The sequence below is a fragment of the Corvus cornix genome, chromosome 2 (assembly GCF_000738735.6).
Source record: "Corvus cornix cornix isolate S_Up_H32 chromosome 2, ASM73873v5, whole genome shotgun sequence".
Classification (NCBI taxonomy): domain Eukaryota; kingdom Metazoa; phylum Chordata; class Aves; order Passeriformes; family Corvidae; genus Corvus; species Corvus cornix.
In genome coordinates this window covers 24478402-24498494 of record NC_046333.1, presented here as the reverse complement: position 1 = coordinate 24498494, position 20093 = coordinate 24478402, and the positions used below count along the sequence as shown (strand labels likewise).

General features: G+C 38.6%; 1 protein-coding gene across 8 annotated transcripts in view; it reads right to left on the bottom strand.

Annotated features, from left to right (window-relative positions):
- The window catches only part of NFX1 (nuclear transcription factor, X-box binding 1), an 86992-nt gene that overhangs the window by 13181 nt on the left and 53718 nt on the right, over positions 1 to 20093 (bottom strand). For 4 of the 8 annotated variants that reach the window (XR_002045332.3, XM_010398615.4, XM_019285637.3 and 1 more), the window contains exons 14-21: positions 18349 to 18468; positions 17572 to 17651; positions 17007 to 17237; positions 16650 to 16723; positions 13963 to 14064; positions 11672 to 11713; positions 11192 to 11290; positions 6149 to 6215 (exon numbers count right to left, since the gene is read on the bottom strand). Coding sequence is in view for 7 of the 8 variants with exons in the window: in XM_010398615.4 (XP_010396917.2) it covers positions 6149 to 6215; positions 11192 to 11290; positions 11672 to 11713; positions 13963 to 14064; positions 16650 to 16723; positions 17007 to 17237; positions 17572 to 17651; positions 18349 to 18468 (815 nt within the window). In the remaining variant the exon portion in view is untranslated. Of the gene's footprint in view, positions 1 to 6148; positions 6232 to 11191; positions 11291 to 11671; positions 11714 to 13962; positions 14065 to 16649; positions 16724 to 17006; positions 17238 to 17571; positions 17652 to 18348; positions 18469 to 20093 lie in introns of all 8 variants that reach the window. The other 4 variants (XM_039570794.1, XM_039570786.1, XM_039570780.1 and 1 more) reach the window with 2 other exon arrangements.

Below are 20093 nucleotides of genomic sequence, written 5' to 3'. Positions count from 1 at the left end.
CTTTCACAGATTCAGGACACTGCTTCAGATTTTGCCTTCATTATCACCAGTGAAGTCTTCTAGGTTTCTGGGTCAACAGAAAAGATTCAAAGGGAAAAACTAACTACCTGTAGTAGAATAAGTTCGAGTCAGGGACTTCTGGAGAAATCCCAACCTACAGAACTTCCTAGGACTGTAAGGCAGTGCATTTAAGGTCACTGAGAGACCAGGATGATATCCCACTTCTCCATCACCTCTGAAAGATTGTAAGAATGGGGTAGGAACCCAATGACTAGAGAAAGGTAATTGTTGCAACTATATACAAACAAACAAAAAGAACCCAAGAACTATTGGCTGATTAGCTAAAATTCAAATCTGTTTTTAGGTACATGGAGGAGAAAAATACCTGGGAACAATCAGTGTGGATCTACAAAAGGTCAGCCACCAAAATTAATGTAAAAACCACATGTCACCAGAGGTACGTTGCAGCTATCCTGAAAATAGTGCGTTAGTATCTATCTCCTCCTAGATTATAAAATTGCTAAGTTACAAATAGAAACTGGACCAGAAACTGTGGTCAACCATTTCTGGAAGTCTTCAGGATAATCACATGCTGACAGAATATTATCTTTTCTTTGCAATTAACAGTAATAAACCTCCCAGCTATTACAACACTTCCAGCATAGACAAAAGAATTTGAAGAACTCTACAGATTCTGTACCTATTTATGATGACTAGTATGCTTGGTTTAAAAAAGCGGTGATGGTTCCATGCTCTGAAAAACATCACAATTCTTGTCCCTATGAAGGCAGAGCTGGATATACATGTTCTCTGTCTTTTCTGCTTACATATATCAACCATGAAAACTCTGCTGTGCTAGACAGAGTATATATTGATTAGTGTAGGCCAGAGATGTTTATGAGGCAAGGAAAGTCATATACAACAGAGAGAGTTGAATCATGTTAATGTTAAAACTTTTAAGTATCAAAATCCTTTTTATTACTCATTTCTCCAGTTAAACTGAAGTGGGCATCTCCAAAGGGACAATGCAAAAAAATAAAAAAGTAGATGTAAAATGAGTAAGCCTAAGTAACAGTAATCAGTATCAAAGACATAGTACTGATGCAGGCAGAGCTACATGAATGCTTGATAGATTAGCATGCAAAATACTTTTAATACAAGTAAAGTTTCACATCTAGAAACAAAGAAAACAAGACACATATTTAGTCAGAGAGTATTTAGGAATCATAATAAACAACCAAACACAGAGTCAAGCATAAAGAGGACTTGAGGATTATGGCAGAAGAACAACTAAAACCAGTCTCTGCATAACGCCATGTCACACATATTAATTCAAACTTTAGCTACATAAACCTGTGGGTTGCAAGATGAAACACGACTCTCACAAGAGAGAAAAGAAAGCATCTGAGACTTCAACAGAAATAGAAAGAAAAGTTATGCAAGAAAAACTGAGTACAAGTGCAAATTAACTTTATAGTGCATGGGAAATATTCCCTTTTACACCATACATACCACAATTTTGAAGGAAAGGAGAGTCGGAGCATGGCCTCCACACATGCTGTCACTTCTAGCTTCAGGACAGGCTAGGAGGACACATGGAACTACAGGCTGGTCAGCTTCACCTCAATCCCTGGGAAACCTCCTCCCTTTTGAAATCTAACTTGATTTTGGGGAGCTTTCTGGGAGCTTCTCATACCTTTATGGAATAGCAATTCCCTACAGCCTGATGGGTAGGATGGTACAGAACTGATCCTTGAGATACTGAACCATCATGTGACCCTACATGGTTCATCCTAATCATGATAAAAGCTGGGTACACTGGGTAATTCTCCCCTTAGGTCAGACAAGGAAATGACTGAGATGTGGTTTCTTTTCATATTTTCCTTCTCTTCTCCAATGCAGATGCTCCTTAACAGACACCATTTCTCTGCTTTGTACAATCACTATTCAACAAATGGTTTGCACTGGGAAGTAAAGCACTGGAGATGTTCTTGAGCTCTCTGGTATTCTTGTTCTGGCATGTTTGATGTCACTAATCGCAAATGTAAGACCTGTGGTTGCCTCTTTTTAAAAGTAATTACATATCTTGGTTTGATATTAGTATAAGCATATATTTGGTATATGCAATTATATATAGAAAGACATATGTGTACATACTTGTATATATAAGTATGTATGATAAAGGTAATGTATAAAGGAATATGCAAAATAGGATAACCACAGGTAACACAACACTAGGCGAATTATTCTTCGGTAAAACAAACAGATAACAAACAATTATTCTACGCACCTGCTTCCAAGTGTCTGAGGTTGGAGGGACCTGAGTATAATTAGCATAATCTGCACCCCAATGAACAAGAAATTGAGCACAGGGGCAAGAGACAAATGAACTAGGAACTCCTGTTAATACTGAAACAGGAAATACACAGGAGACTGAAGCAGTGTCAGGCCACTTGAAATGAACATAAATAAGTTGTAAGAGTAAGTAGAAATGAGACAACGAAGGCCAAGGCCCATCTGGAATTACATCTGGCCAAGGATGTCACAGACAGAAAGAAAGGCTTCAAATACATCAATAACAAAAGGAAAAGTAAGGATAATGTGGGCCTATTACCAAACAGAGGGGGGAACCTAGTAAGAGAGGACACAGAGAAGATGGAGTATGTGAACATCTTTGCATCAGTCTCACTGACAAACCCTCAAGAATCTCTGACTCAGGAAACCAGGGTAAAAGAATGTTGGAAGGAAGTTTCTGTTGGTCTAGGACTGGGGTTAGAGAACACCTAGGCAAACTTGATATCTGAAGTCCATGGGCTCTGATGGGATGCATCCCTGAGTGCTGAGAGAGCTGGTGGACATTACAGCGAGGCTCCTTACAATCATCTTTGAAAGGTCATGGCGGTTAGGAGAGGTGCACAAAAACTTAAAGCAAACATCACCCCAGTCTTTCTTAAAGGGCAAGAAGGACTCTGAGGAACTACGGGCCAGCCAGTCTGTCATGGTTTGACACTGGCTAAATGCCAGGTACCCATGAAAGTCACTCACTTACCCTCCCCTGCTACAGCTGGGTAGAGGAGTGAAAATTTAACAAAGGCTCATGAGCTGAGATAAGGACTGGGAGAAAGCACTCCAAGGGCAAACCAGGCTCGACTTAGAAAGTCAATTTATTACTAACAAAATCAGAGCAGGATAATGAGAAGGCTTTTTTCCCCAACCGCTCCCTCCTTCCCACTGACAGCATAGGGAGTAGGGGTTTTGGTCAGTTCATCACCCAAGCTCTTCTTCCACTTGGCTCAGGAAGAGAAGTCATTCACCTGTGAGACTGTGGAGTCCCTTCCCACAGGAGACAGTTCTCCACGAACTCCGCATGGTCCCAATCTCACAAGCAGCGGTCCTCCCAAAACTGCTGCAATGTGAATTCCTCCCACAGGCAAACAGTCCTCCCAAAACTGAGGCGTTGGTCACTCTTCCACAGGTTGCAGTCCTCCAAGGACAGGCTGCTCCACCTTGGATGCAGGGGCCCCCTCTCTCCACCAGGTCTCCCACAGGACCACAGCCTCTTCCAGGCATCCACCTGCTCTGGTGTGGGCACCTCCCCCATGGGCTGTGGATGGATCTCTGCATCCCCTATGGAACTCCATGGGCTGCAGGGCTGCCTACTTCATCATGGTCATCACCATGGCCTGTAGAGGAATCTCAGCTCTGGTGCCTGGATCCTGCCCCTCCTTCTCCACTGACCTTGGTGTCCCCATGTTGTTTCCCTCACATACTCTCACCTCCTCCTCTTCTCCAGCTGGAATTAAAACAGCGCCACCACCTTTGTTTTGATTTCTTCTTAAATATGTTATCACAGAGGCATTAGTATCATTTCCAATTGGTCCAGCTTTGGCCAGTGGCATGTCCCTCTTCAGAGCCATCAGGGACTGGCTCTGCCAGACATGGTGGAAGATTCTTGCAGCTTCTCACAGAAGCCACCTCTGTGGCCCCCCCACCACCAAAAACCAGGCGTTGCAAAACCAATGCACAGTCTCACAGTCTCTGGAGAGGTGATGGGGAATGGTTCACCCTCAAGGTCATCGTGGGATGACAAGAAGGTGATCAGGATTAGTCAGTATGGATTCACCAAAGGAAAATCATGCTTAACCAATCTAACTGTATGATAAAACAACTGTCTATCCCCTGGCTAGATAAGGCAAGAGCACTGAATATTGTCTACCTGGCTTTTAGGAAGATTTTTGACACTGTGTCCTGTGACATCCTCATAGTTTAACTCAGGAAGTGCCATGTGGATGAGTGGACAGTGAGATGTTTTGAGAACTGTCTGAACAGCAGATCTCAGAGGGTTGTGATCAGTGGCAGAGAGTCGAGTTGGAGGCCTGTAACTAGCGGTGTTGCCCAGTGATCAGTACTGGCTCTAATATTGTTCTAACTTACACATCAGTGACTTGGATAAAAGGGCAGATGCCTCCCCAGCAAATTCACTGACGACCCAAAGCTGTGAGGCGTGGCCAACATCCCAGAGCAGTGCGCAGCCCTTCAGAAGGATCTCAACAGGCTGGAGGGATGGACAGAGAGTTTTCAGAAATTCTTTAAGGGCAAGTACAGAGACCTGCACTCAGGGAGGAAGAACCTCATGCACCAGTATAGGCTGGTGGAAAGCAGATCTTCAGACAAGGATCTGGAGATGCTGATAGGCAGCAAGCTGTCCATGAGACAGCATTGTGCCCTTGTGGCACAAAGCCAATGACATGGTGCACTAGGAAGAGTGTGATCAGGAGCTCATGAGAGGTGATCCTGCCCCTCTACTCAGCCCTCATGAGGCCTTACCTGGAATGCTGGAATGTCCAGTACCGGGCTCCTCAGTACAAGAGAGAAATGGAGGTCCTGAAGCAAGTCCAGCAGAGGGCTACAAAGATGATAGGGGACTGGACCATCTCATGAGGATAGGCTGAGAGAGTTGGGCCTATTGTACCTCAAGATGAGATGACAGATAAGATTCTATTTATTATTAGGTTTTTTTGTCAATAAGTATCTGAAGATGGAGTGTCAGGAGGATGGAGCCAGGCTCTTAATAGTGCCAACCAACGGGAAAAGAGGCATCAGGCAGAAACTGATGCACAGGAAGTTCCACATGAATATGAGAAAGAACTTCTTTACTGTGCAGGTGACTGAGCACTGAAACAGATTGTCCAGAGAGGTTGTGGAGTCTCCCTCACTGGAGATACTACAGAACTGTCTGGATGCAATCCCATGCAATATGCTCTAGGATGACCCTTCTTGAGCTGGGAGGTTGGACTGGGTGACCCAACTGGGTCCCTTCCAACTTTACCTGTTCTTTAGTAACTAGACACAGATTGACTTATTTTCAGTCTTTCATTCTAATGATGAAAACAACGGGCAAGAACACTAGACAGATGGACAATCACCAACATTGTTTAAGAAACATCCTCCATAATTTTTTTAAGGAATAAAGTTAAATAACTGTCCTTAGGGCCTAGGGGGATCAAAATTATGCTTTCTACAGTAGATTAGGTCCTTCTTGAGCTAAAGGCAACTGAGAATAGTATAGTTTACATGGTCCTTTGAACCACATATACTGGGTCTTTCATGGAGCAGCAGCAAGCTAACCTGAAGGTGGTATCACTGAAAAACATATGATTATGTCTGTGGTATCAGCCTCTCTAAGTATACTGGAGTCTCTCAAACACTGTGACTGAATCCAGGTTTTTTTATAGAAGGAGGACAACCTCATACACTGGCAAATATAGGAAGGTATAAAAAAATTCGTGAGCAAGTTCCACTGCAGGGATAAGAAGTACCCAGGCTTTCCTCCTCAAAATCTGAATGTTTAAACATCATCTTTGACAATATTTTATTAATGGAGAACCAAAAATTGATGATCATCCATTGGTGCATTAACGCCCAGCACTGCTTTAATCCTTAAGCAAGGTTTGGCACCAAAGTGATCCTGAACTACTAGGTCTCCTAAAAATTTTGTTCTTTTTACAATTAAACTGTGCATTATATTAGAGCGCAAACAGATCTGGTGTCAACTCATAACTATGAGTATTAATAAAGTTCAGTAATATCAAACTCCCCCCAAACGAAACCAATTCTAAGAATCTATACAGAGTATCTGAATACTGACCTTATTCACAGCTTCCACAAGCATTCTCATTTCCTTCTCAATGTCACTGACAAATTTTATATCCTTCCTGCAAAAACAGCATTCTAGGTGAACAGGGCAAGAGAGCGTACAAAGATATAGTATCTTCATATTTTGTAGTATTTTTCAACAAGAACAAAAGTAAAGAACACAACTGACGGAAGCAGAAGCTTCATTCACATTAAAAGACTGTTAGAATGTCATCACTATTACAAAAATAATTATTTCCCCTTCAATAACTGGAACCCAGAATAAAATGCTGTGACATGGCTCTACTGTCTGACAATCCAATTCTACATTTTCAAATGAATAATGTAGATGTTAAAGTTGCCATTTTGGTGTTTTTAAGTTACTTGTCATTAATTTACTTAATTACAATATATGATGAGACACAAAAATGGGAACAGGGTAAACAGAGTGGAGCTCTTTTCCAAGACAGAGGAAAAGTTCACTGATTTTGGTCTTCAGCTTGCCTAGCACAACAAACTATTAAGAATGCATGAAGCAGCATAAGGCTACTTGCAAGCAAACAAAACATTCTTGATGTGAGATACTAAGAATTTGTTTGAAGTATTTTTTTGTAACTAGCTTCATCACAGTACTTCAAGTCTTTCACTTATGGGCAAACTTTGTGCTCTGTTCTTAAATAAGCAGGTAAACCAGCTTTAAAAGGAAGGCTGCTATTTTTTAGGCTACCATCCCCATGGGGAAAAAAGGCTACCTGAAGATTTCATATCTCAAAGCTGGTAAGTAGTAAATAATTCTTCAAAAACCAGGCACTATTCCATATCAACACAGTACCACTTTGTGAATGATGTCAGAATTTAGCCAGTCAAGAAGTGCCTGCCAAAGCAAGCACAACTATCTCTGGCAGATGACCTACCAAAGTTCTGGATGCTGAAGTGAATGTATCATCAAAAGACCAAGGGGTCTCAAACAAATGTGCAAAACAACAACATTGAATAGCTCAGCTACCAACATCACTTGATCAGATAAAATGGACTTAGCCCATCACTGGTAAACCTTCAAGGTCTAGCAACAGTACATGGACACTGCATGTAGCTATGAGAATTCCTGGGTCTTCAGTAGAGTTTAACACTGGGAGAATTGGAAAAAGGACATGAACTGGTAGAGCTAAAAAGAAAGGGGCCTCCAGACACCTACAGTGTGAAATACAGAGTCAGCTCATGTAGTATGAGGCTTTGGAAAGAATATTGCAGAAATAATTTCAAGTTCAAAAAAACCCCAATCCACAAACAAAAAAAACCCCAATCCAACAACAAAAAACCCAACCAAAACCACCAACACCTTCAGGATTTAGAGGGTTAGAAAGCATGAACTACACAGAATACCAACCATGAACACCCAAATTTCAAGGTGAAGTGATCATGGCAGTTAAGAAAAAAATGTATCAACTACCCAGTGAGAGGGTCCACAAGGATCTGATGTATAATATTTAAAAGCGTACTAAGGAACCAGCTAACACACTGAGGGATACATAAAAATAAAAAAGCCCCTCAGGAGCCTATAAAACCACAGATATTCATAGTGCATACAGTGGGGTCTTGCACAGCCAGTGACAAAACAAGAACATTATTTTCTGTGTAGCTCCAGGTGGGTAGATACATCAGATATTCTCTCTTACTCTAGTAGTCTTAATTCATCAAATAACAGCCTCAACATCATCCATGTCCAGTTGGACACTGATACTTGTGCCAGTCTATTCCCCAACTTCATGTCAACAGATCAACCTGAGCATTTGTTTACTCTATGTGTATATATTTCTGGAGCTTCTTAAAAGGTCAGTGCTGAGGTGTCCAGCCAGTGGATCTGTACCCCCTGATCTGTGCTCAGTTGGTAGTCATCTCCATACTACAAGATGGATACCCCTTGGCAGCAGAGTATCTCCTCATGTAAAGCTATATGGTGGAGAGACTTCTTTTGACTCCTTATCAGATCCTGACAAACACATCAGCAAGATCAGCATGCATCAGCACTTCCATGCTATTCCTGGTGCCCCCTTCTCCTGTCACTGTCCTACAAAGGAGACATATTATCTTGGCATGCTTACACTCGCTCATCTTCCTCCTGTTACCTGGAGTTGCACTGCATTTTGGGAGCTTCAGGGTTCTGTCATTAAAGACTACACCTCAAAATCCTCAGGAGTTCTTACAGCTTTCTCAAGTTTTCTTCATTTTTACGTATGCATTTCTTTCAGCTCTTGACAATATATCAGCTACACAGACCAATTAATTGCCTAAAGAAGATAACATGGCATTCTAGTAATGACTTTGGCAGCTGCTGCCTTCTTGAGGCAGTGACTCTGAATGCACAGGGAGGCAACTGTTGAGTTTTTCAATCATTCTAAGATCCTGTATGTAACTTATGCTCTGCAGAAAGCCACAAGCCCTGAACTCCTGCATTAGTGGAATGATGCACTCAAGCAAGAATAAATTAATCTGTCAGAAATTATTCAGAATGTTGAACCATCTGAAAACCATACTGTAACAGATACTGATGCCATGATGATTTTTTCCTTTTTTTATATATACCTTTTATATACCCTTTTACATAGCTTTTACGTATCCCCAGTGCTTTTAGCATGCATACTTGTTGTAGAGGAATTCCTTGTGGAACGGGTACATATGATACCCCAGGAGAGCTTGGGCACCCCAGGGCTGTTGCAGAAGGGGCCTCAGGCTTGCAAGGCACCTGCTAGCCGGCAGCCTTGAACAGCCTTGGGAAAAGGTATACACTGGTCAGCTCCCCCACTGCTTAGAGGCTTTCTCATGGGAAAGGGGCGTGAACTTTGAAAAGTATAACTTGGTGTAAGTAAACATAAAACGGGAGTATGATGCTCAAATCGTATCAGCGTTCATGTCGTGACTCTGGCTGGTTCCCCTGCACCCGGGACAAACCCCCCCTCCCCCCCCCACTAAAACTTGTAATTCCTTAAGTCTGATAACAGCTTAGACCCAATATTCCATTAAGCCAGGAGACCAAACATCCTGGAGGCCTTGCAGTTGGAGGCCAGAAAGCCCTATGCCATCCTGAGAAACCAAGGTCTTCCCTAGAACATCCTGTAAACTAAGATAGGTCCATCCGGGGGGGATTCCTCAGGATGGGGGGTTCATTTGAGCCTCTCACTGGGTAATCTTTGATAGATCAGCTAATTTGCAAGGCCTATAAATTGTATACGCAATCTATCATGTGTGTGCATTTTGGCGTGTTCCACCTGGACGAAGTGGTGCACCTTAACGATCCTTAAATAAATACCGAAGTTAAAAACCCCTTTTCCCTTAAACCATGTTTGGTTCTTAATTTTAAGACCAGGGTAAGGCAACAACACAATTTCTGGATCCTGCCATCATAATGGAAAGACAAATCTTCTGCTAGACTACTGAGATAAAAGATCATCAGGAGTAGTCAAGGAAGTAAATTCATAAAGCCATAGATTCACAAATTGCAGACTGCTGCTCCTGTGAAGAGTTACTATACATTACTATAAGGAGAAACTCATTTATCTTTAAAACTAGATAAATGAAATCCAGTAATTCAATGCACAAAGTAATTGACTTGAGGACTAACAAAAACTTCTGCTTTAGCTATGAATCAGTAAGAATAGCACTGGTGTATTAGTTTATTGTAAATTACCAGTGTAAAGTGGCTACAAAGGAAACACAATTAAAATCACTGCAAGAATGAGGAGGAGTGTGGAAGCATTAAGGCTACTTTTTAAGGTCTCTGTTTGACCATCGGCAATATAGTGCATAACCATGGTCAGTTCTGTTCATGAAAGATGAACACTGCACTATGGGTAGTGGCTGGCAGAAAGACAAGATAGAATTGTAATCCAAAAAACCACAGTAGACTACACACACAATGCAAAATTTTCACTTATTGTACTGAAAATGTGTGCGGTGTTTTCTGAAAAAGGTAAAGGAAAACATACTCTATACACAACTAAGATAATAGTCCTTATAAAATAGCACTTCTAAGCGCAAATACTAATAAAAAAACCAGAAAACATTCAGCTCCTATTTTACAGTAGCCTCATCAGTTGGAAGCAAAGAAGATGTAACTTTTAAATTCTGAGTGGTTGCTTATGTAAAATTTTCACTTATCTCAACATATCAACAAATTAAATAAAGGATTTTCAAGCAGCAAACATCCTTACAAAACCATGATATTTATGCAGCATTAGAGTACTGGAGCAAGAACAAAACATATTAAGCTGTTCTAAAAAACTTAGACCTGGTAAAAACCAACATCATGCCTACAAACTCATACAGGAGTAAAAACTCTTAGATGACATATAATCTAAACATCTTTTTAAAAATTTGTCTGATCCCTCCCTGTCATTCCAGATTGCGAAGTATTTATTGATGTGATGATTTTGGTATTACCTTGATTTCACATTGTCTCATTTTAGGGTGCCTCAGTCTAGCAATGCTCTATGCAGTCACACTGGCATAGGCTTTGCTCTGCATCCAATGTTTTATTAATTCCATTTCTTTATTTTTAAAATAAAAGCAGTAAGGCAAAAAAGTAAATGAGACTGGTGGAAAGAACAGCAGTCTATGAGAGCATATTTCATTATTTTGCCATCATTTTTGGCTTTGTTTTGAAATATTTATAAGGAGCACTGAGGTGAAAGCTGATTCTGTGTAAAAGCAGTAGAGATGTGAGAAGTACAGGTACTGATTCAAAGTTAGAATGGTGTAAAATGATGTTCCCATTCTAAATCTGGTCCTTTTCTGGTTACAGAAAAAAGCAATCTGTCAGGCACTTTTTACTTTTCATTATATATACTTTATATACTTTATATATACTTTTCATTATATTATACTTTTCGTTTACATACCATTTTGGAGGTCTTCAGAAGTGCACATCAATTCCTTTGCCTCCTTGGCCATCTACTGCCAAGGCAGTTATTTTTAGAAGAGTAAATAGAACTGTTCTGCATTTCCCATCTTGCTCTCAACACTGTTGACTTATGACACCTGCCATCATTAGAACACATACCTTGCATCTTCTTTTAAAAGGTCACTGTACTTTGGTCCAGAAGAACGGATATTAAAAGGATCAGAATTATCATCTATTTCAAGAGCTTCAGCAAGGCGCCTAAATTTGATGGTAGGAGGAAAAAACCCCAAAATATAAACAAAAACATAAGCAAACAACAAAAAAAACCCCCAACCCCATATAAATCCCAACCTTCCATACATGTCATCAAAGAATAAAGTTACAGGTTACTAATACAAATAAATAGCTTGCAAAAGATATGGTCTGCACATTTCAAACTACTCATTTAGAACTAGAATATTCTAGCAAGATTTCTGATCACTCAATATAGATCTTCGTAACAGGAATCATCTCCACACTTATCTGTTCTCTAGGTCATGCAGAAAATAATTTCTTATCCACATGGCATTAACTTTCCAAATCTAGACTACTTCCGTTAAAAAAAAAAAATTAAAAAAAGCAAGCAAGTTAATTGCCCACCTGTTCCTCTGAAGAGCTAAGCATTCCTCATCGCACTGCAACCTGAATTGTGAAAGAAAAATACAATTGGAATCACTGCTGCTACTCATACTTTTCAAGGTGTAGCTTGCTGGTGTCATATTATCAAGTCTAAAGAAGTAACAAGAGTGTGTGCGAATAGTTTATTGTATTAGAACAAATAGTAGAGCTAAAAATAAAGAAGCAACAAAGATCTTTGAGCAGCCAATCCCTTCTCCTGGTCTTGAACAGGAATAGCAATTACCAAAGTCGTACAGGAACTGAGGAAAAAAGCTTCTGAACTAGATGTTTATTGGCAAATTTTATCATTTGAGAGAAGAATGAAGTTGATAGGAGCACTGAAGGGATGCTAGGAGGACTGGGAATCAGCAATGGAAGATGTCACTTACTCGTATGAATCAGAAAAAATTAACAGTCAGGGAAAAGAGGAAAGTTAGACATATATATGGAGGATTGTGATGAACCATAAACATCAGTATTTCCACTGAATTCCTAATTTCTAGCGTCAGCAGAGTTATGAATTTCAGTTTTCTGTCTTGTCTTTGAAAGGTATTTCATAATTTTATTTTGAGGGATTAAAATGTTGAGAAGAATCAGGAGTTCCCCAGAATTTCAGTGGCAGTTACAAACTTCTTCGCGTTAGACTGCTTAAGTTAATTAATTCTCTTTATAATAGTTACTTACATTAAAAAAAAGAAATTCTACAGGGGAAACAGGTTCAAACTGGTTTATTCAGTGGCATGTATTATCTTTGGAGACAAATAGTTCCAAGATCCAGAACTTCTGATGACTTTCTTGAAGGAGACAGAAGAAAATGAACATACTTGCACTCTTAAGATCGACCTGGTACTGTTTAAAGTCATTTGCTTGAAGAATTATTTTCTCCTCCTCTAAAAGAGGAACGTAGCCAATTTAGAGAAGCTACTCTAGGTCTGATCAAATTTGTCACAAGAAAAATCCCAAGCCCTAATAAGAAATCTAAGCTAAAGTATAAAATGTCTACAGACAGGACAAGAGAGTGAAACAAAAAGAAAATCCCTGCAGCTTGCAGAAAACATTCTTTTATTGTAAATGAATGAAGTAGATTTGTACACTACTTTGAAAACACAGGAGTTTGACAATAAACTAGAAATTTTAGACTAAACATTCTATGTACCACTGTCTCTTTTCCCCCTGCCCCAGTATTCGGTAGACAAAAAGAGAGAAGGCAGAATACTTCCTCTGACAGTCCTTGAATAAAGGCTACCTACCACAGTTTAGATATCATATTAGGAAAGACTTGTACAAAGAAAAGTCATCTCCACTAATTTCAACTGTTCAAAGAAAGGACAGTGTCTGTCCACACAGAAAGGGATGTGTTAGTGACTACAACACAGTAGCAAAATTTCTTGAAGTATGCTGGCACTAGCTTTTGATACAGAAGTCATGAAGCAACTATATGGGAAATGTCACTATTTTGACTTTACACAATATAAAGGAACATCAGATTTTAACATAAGTAATAGACATACTCTGAAATAATAAAATTCAATATAAAAAAGAAGACATGGTAATAGAAATAAACTAAAACCAGAGATCAGGAACTCTAAGGGCAAAGATTTCAGTAAGTTTTCTGACAGAAGGATGTTGGAGAAAATTGACAAGTCCATAAAGAAATGACACCAAAAGTAAAAGGACAAGCTTATTTCAATCCTGAGGAACATCACAAAAAGAAAATCACCTATCTTATGCCACAAAATTAAAATCAGGTTTGTGGTGCCAACCAGGATCAGAACACCAAAGCAGCAATCAAACTGAAATGCAAACGTAAAAAATTCTAAAAAGGGTAATACAAAAATATTGTAAATAGTAAGATGATGACTAGGAGAAAATATAGCATATCAATAATCCAGAAAGGAACACTTGATGGTGAAACAGAAGATAATAGCTATTGTCCTGTCTAGAACTGAAAAAAAATCCAGAGGAACTCCAACAAGTTGGCTGAGTAGAAAAAAACTCTGAAACCACAGTTGTATTGTTCCACACTTAATTATAATAACAACCAGACAATGAGAGAGAACTCATCCTACATGAAAGCAAAACCACAAACCACCACGGAACTGCAAAATACTTTTTTAGCAGTTTTGCTGAAGTAGTCAGGCTGCATAGGAAGACTGTAAGTCTTCCTAGTACTACAGCTGACTTTTTTATCACCATATTATGTATTATGCATGTCACCTGTGCTTCAGGTACACACAAGGGCTTCAAATACTTTACTACATATATCTCCTTACCTGGCCTGCTTCATTTCTTTTTTCGTAATAAGCCTACTGATTTCCACTGAATCCCCAAGCTGTAGATCTGTTAACTTAGTTGCTATAGATATAGCAGCTATTCTGAAAAAGAAGAGCATTAGACTTCATTTGAGGCAACACATAAACTTCTGAAAAGGTATATAAGGGTGCAGATTTAGAAGTAAGACAGACCGATCATTTTCTCATCAGATTACAGAATGGAACTCGAGTTCTACATCACTGAGTTTTAAGAGTCTAATCTAGTTATATAAATCAAGAGTTTATTCTCATCTCCCTCAGCTAAGAGTAACACTAACAAATGGACATGCTTCTTATGCAAGTTGAAATTATGCAAGCCAAATACTTTTTCTCCTCACTTGCTTAATATACAAACTACAGCTGACAAAACAGCTTTAACTATCCTTTTATCTTATTCTTCCTTAACTCTGTGCAACTAAAATCTGTAAAGTGAATTTATAAAGTACTTAGAAATTTGCTTACAAAATACAGTTAACACAATCCACAAGGAAAGGACAAAATGCCTACTGAGATCATTACTATTTTCTTCATAAAGATTCTTCCTAATTCCCTTCAATAACAAGTCTTTCCGGTCTCCTTTGCTTGCTAAGATTTGTGTAACTAAAACACACAGGAATTTTTCAGGGAAATATCCCACAAACTCCTAAAAATGAAATATTGTATCCTCTTGAACTATCTTTTTCTGTTACATGCAGATAAAACGATACGTTTTGTTCTATATGTTTATCTCTGTATGTTTTGCATCACATTCAAAGAACCTACCACCTATCAGGAAGAAGACTAATCATATTACATAAAACAAAGAAATCACTGAGAGGCACCATCATATTTATCAGGTGATGCCAAAGTCTAGGTAATGGGACATGAGATGATAGCACATCATCATTTGCACCATATGTACAGATATGGCAGTAGATAAAGCACATATATTTCCTGTTCCCTTGGGCATTCTTTCTCCAACATTCACTGACAAAGCCCAAAGCTGTTTCATCATTTCTCTAACCTTTCTGAGAAAACCTGGATACTTGATTAATTTGCTGACCTTTATTTTGTTGCTTTTTTTAAATATGGTTTTTGTTGCTGTTGTTTTGGTGTGGTGATAGGTAGGAAAAAAAGCCAAACTTATATCCACAAAATCAGAATATCTTAATCTTTCAGGTACCTGAACTGCTGGAGTTTTCAAACTTAGCTGGCACTAAATGCTGGTTCTGTTACTATCACAAGGCAAGAGTAATTTGTCTGCACATATGAACACATTTTAACTGATACAAACACTTGGTTTAAACAGAACAGTTTCTTTCCCTTCCTCTTGATTTGGGCTCTGATTAGAGAAATAAATATGTATGTATTCACCTTACGCGTGCAAGAACACTCATTGGCTTCAAAGAACCATTTTCCTTGAATGAATATTATTGCAGTGCCTGAGCTATAAAACAGCAGAGAAGTAACAGCCTTCAAAAATCTGGACTTGTAACTGGAGTATTCAAAAATCTGGACTATGTTATCTTTTGAACTTATAATTAATGACAAGCATTTCTCAATTGAAACTGGTATTTCAGAGTTGAGTCAGTCTTCTGATTTGCATTCACAGTGATGAAAATATCAAAATACCAAACTTCTGTGCATGTATCTTGCATTCATCTTAGTATTGACTACAGCTGTTCATAATTGTTTCTAATTAGCACATTTTTCTCCTTGTTTTCATTAGGTAATATTAAGTACCTAAGCTAAGCTATCTTCTGTCAGAACTTGAATACGGACAGCATACAGCAGAAACAAAACAGCATACCCTAAGTTGGACTAGGATAAAAAAAAAGGCCCACAGATACCAGTTCCAAATAAAACCATCATTAAGTAGCTTTCTTTGAACAGCTGGAAGAATCTCTGACTTTTGTTAGTCACCTCACAACTAGGATACAAAGCAGAACTCTCCAGATTAACTTTTTTCACTCCCTTTCAATCATAGTCACAGAATAAGATTTTTTTAAATGATTATTATTACTGTTTTGTTATATTAATTTCAGAAGTTCCAAAGCCCCACTTTTCTTCTTTTCCTTGTCCATTCCTTGCTCTCTTGCATATGAGAAAGAGAAGTAAGTCTAGAAATAGGGTCTGGAGACTATTGCAATAGAGTTGGGTAGGGCTCAGTTTGCATATTAAACCCCAAGATTTAGATGCCAAAGCTCTCCTGCCTAAATTTATCTATTTCAGAATTACTTTAAATCACTCCTTAGCATCCACCATCTCTACTGACTAGGTTCCAACACACATGATTGGAAACTCAGAGAGCAAGTCACACATGGACTGCAATCAAATACATTCAGGAGCCTGCATCTGGACTTGACAAATTCATCTGTACCTAATTGCTCAGTGTGAGTAGAATAGAGGCCCACATACAGGAGAGTCAAGCTTTGACACACCACCATAGTTAGATTAACAACAGAAAAAAGAGAAATGTGTTCTAATGCAGCATGGCTGGTATGAAAGCTCAAGGAAGTACCAAAAAACCCCCCAAAACCACCGTATGTCAAAGTACGAAAAACATGAAAAAGCTTGTGAACTAAATATATTTAGTCAAGTCTGCAATTTAATCAAACTGCGAAGCAGTAAGTCCAGTAAGGAATTGAAAAAATTATTACTGTACCAACCTTTGATATGTATTGGATGCTTCTGAGCAAATCATACTCTCCTTTCTTCTTCCACATTCACATTGAAGATCAACCTGCCATATTGCACAAGTGAACAGCTTTTTAAAAGTTTTGTCTTTTTATGGCCATGGAGGGGTGTGAAGGATATAAATTTATTAATTTTAAAAGTCCCATTTTAGTGGAATAATGGCTAACTAAAACTGATGAATAGTTTTATTTTTAAAAAATCCGTATTTTAAGTTTACAGAAAAAATGTCATGCTATCAATATACAAACATGTCACAACTGTTACTGGCTGATAATTAAACCATACAATTCACCTGTGACTTTGCAGTGAATTTTCTTTGGGTATCTAACCTTTGCACAGCAGGATATTGACGGGCAGGGTGAAGAAGGATGACATGGAGCCATACATGGATGATTACAATATAGCCTTGGAATAATACATGGCTGTTTACACTCTTCATCTATAAGACATTCTCCTTTATGACAGATTCGTTTACATTTGTGCATTCCACATTTTAACATTTGATTGCAGCGAAGTCCACAGGAAATGTCAGTGAGATGACAAGGAATATTACTTCGTAGCTGAAAGAGGAAAGGAAAAAGATGACAACTAACAGTAAAAATTATCAATGGAAGTCTCAAAGTGCTTTTACTGTTCACACCTTCATTTGGCACTGCCCACATAAGCATCTTAATACTAAAAGGTCTTAGGTCAAAGAATGAGTTTTGCTTTATACTATAGCCCAATACAGCAGTTGGTTTGAATGCATTTGGAATAAAAGATTTACTTCTCCAATTTAATCACATTAAACTCCAACTCCAGTAAAATATTCCATTCCAAAGAAGCCACAAAAATCTAAGCCTACAGTCCTAAAAAACTGTTTAGTATTCAAAAATATTAATTCTCCAGACTTACTTCATGCTTGCCCATACACCATTTCTGAGTGAGATAGGTACAGGGGGGACATTTCTCCTCACTGTGACATGAATGGTACACTGCAGTCACAGAAATATAAAAGTCGTAACAGTTTTATTAGCATACTTCAGTTGAATGCCTTAAAGGAGACAGTAAAGACTATTAAACATGAGTTTACATTTCAAAACTACACAATTTATGGGAAGGATGATGCTTCACACAAGAATAATATATTCTTAAAAAATTATGATGCCAAGTGTTTAGGTGAATATTCTCTATAATTTCTAAATTAAATAGCACGTAATTTTCTAACTTGTGAGTAGGGTTATACACTCAGGCAAAATTTGTCAGAAACTGTTGGACCCACGCTATTTATTTTGTGATCAGCCAGTGTAATTCCAAGGAACATAGAAACTAACTGTTCACTAGTTTATCCTACTGTTTCAATAGAGCACTTGATCTTTGGAATACAGCATTTAATGTGTTGTGACTATTAATAACAGTAAGAAAAAACGCCAGTGCTTTTTACCAGTGAGAAGTACCACTAGTAGTACTCATTGCAAGTTTTTAGCTGGTTGGCTTTTTAGTGTAGACCCTTGGAAATCTATTTTCAAATAGACATATGCATACTTTTCTACATTTTGATTAGAAGAACCCCAAATTAAAATAAAAAGAACAAAAACAACCACACAACAAAACCAACCAACCAAAAAACCCGAACAAACAACAATAACAAAACGCCAAAAAACCCACTCAAAATGCAATGGCTTAACTCACCTGGATGATCACAGTCATGTGGCCTGGTGCATGTCTTTTTACACTCTGGTGGCTGAGTGCCACAGGGAACAGGGGGGTAAATCACAGATTCACCACAATAACAAGTTAACTCATCAAAACCTGAAAAAAAAAGTCAAATATATCCTAGTGGCTGCATGTATTTGCATGCTTCCTCTATGAGAAATCTTTACACAACATGCAAATGTTTTACTTCAGCTTTGTTTTTTTTATATTAAGCACTAATATTTGAAATTAGTGAATTTATTAGCTTTCATGGCTCCTACAAGAAAACTAGACTCTGATGACTTCATTAGGAATTATGCTTTGCTTTTAGAGTGGTTCTTTCACATCAACATTTTGAACCAGAGCCAGCAAAATGCTCATACCAAGTTGAAAGCTTTGCTGTTCTACCTTTGATTTAAAAAAGGAGAGGTTGAATTCCCTTCCAGAAGGCCCATCACTGAAATTTTGTGTTCCAAACTTCCCGACATCACTTTTTCAGACCAGTGTTTAGATTCTGTCATTTTGCCAAGCCCTGAATATAGTACCATAAAGATTCCAAAGAAAATTATCAAAAGACAGCAAGTCTTTTTTATGGTATTTAGTATAACATGGATCCTCATAAGCATCTTAGGAACCTGTCCAAATACTTCAAATCCAACTTTGTATGTTTTGGAAGTTCTGTCTTAGGCAGTACCCATTTTATTCTGAGTGCTTTTTTTATCTTCTGTGTTTGGGAAACAAGTTTTAAACTCTTAAAAGATCCAAATCTCAGTGATAAACAAAGTAATAGAACTACTGACATACACCACCCCAATGAAAACTGCACAAAAAATAATATAATTCACTGCTTTTTTTCAGACTATAAAGAAACTGGCAGACTGATTGCAATGCAAACTACAGTTCGAACAGATAAATGTTTAGAAAAACAGAACACTAAGAAAACATTTGACATCGTATAGAAAGAGATCTGAGAACAAAAAGAGAATATGATTGGTCTATAAAAGAATAAAGAGGTAGTGGATCAGGGAGAACAACAGCAAATGGTGGAGGAGGTAAGAGAATAAAGGGGCAACAAAAATACAAACCAACAATTCTAACCTGAAGGGAAGATGAGTGTTAAGGAAACTTCTGAATTCATCAAGTTCTCTAACTCAGGAATCACCGGATTCTTCCTTCCTCGTCTACCAAAGCAAAACCTGTTGAACTCTAAACACCCAAATGTTCCTACTGTCCCACTTCTACAGATATTGATGGCTGCTAGATCAATATGCAGGTCCAGGCTAGAGCAAGACTCAACACACATTCCAGAGAGACGAGACACACAATAAATACATGGCAATAAGATGACCAGATAACAGAGTAACACAAAGCCAGCTGAGTAACAACATTCATGTAAAGAGGAATACCAATAGCTAAGTCCTCTTCTTTCTCTTAAGCTCATCAGGACAGAAGCTTATTAGTGAAGACACACACACACACAAGACACACACACACACCCACACACGTATACACAATTCACTCCAAATTCACACGCGCACCACATTCACGAATCTGAAATACTAGCAAAGGCTCTGTCTAATATCCATGCCTGGACAGACTCCTTTCCCAGTCACTGGCTGAAAACCTTGGGTATTTCCAGAGGCAGATCTCCTCCTACTAGCTATTTAATCCAGCTTTGAAGCAAGCTTGTTAGAAAACTGCGCGCAAACTCTCATCTTTCCATCTGCTGGCACCCAGATCAA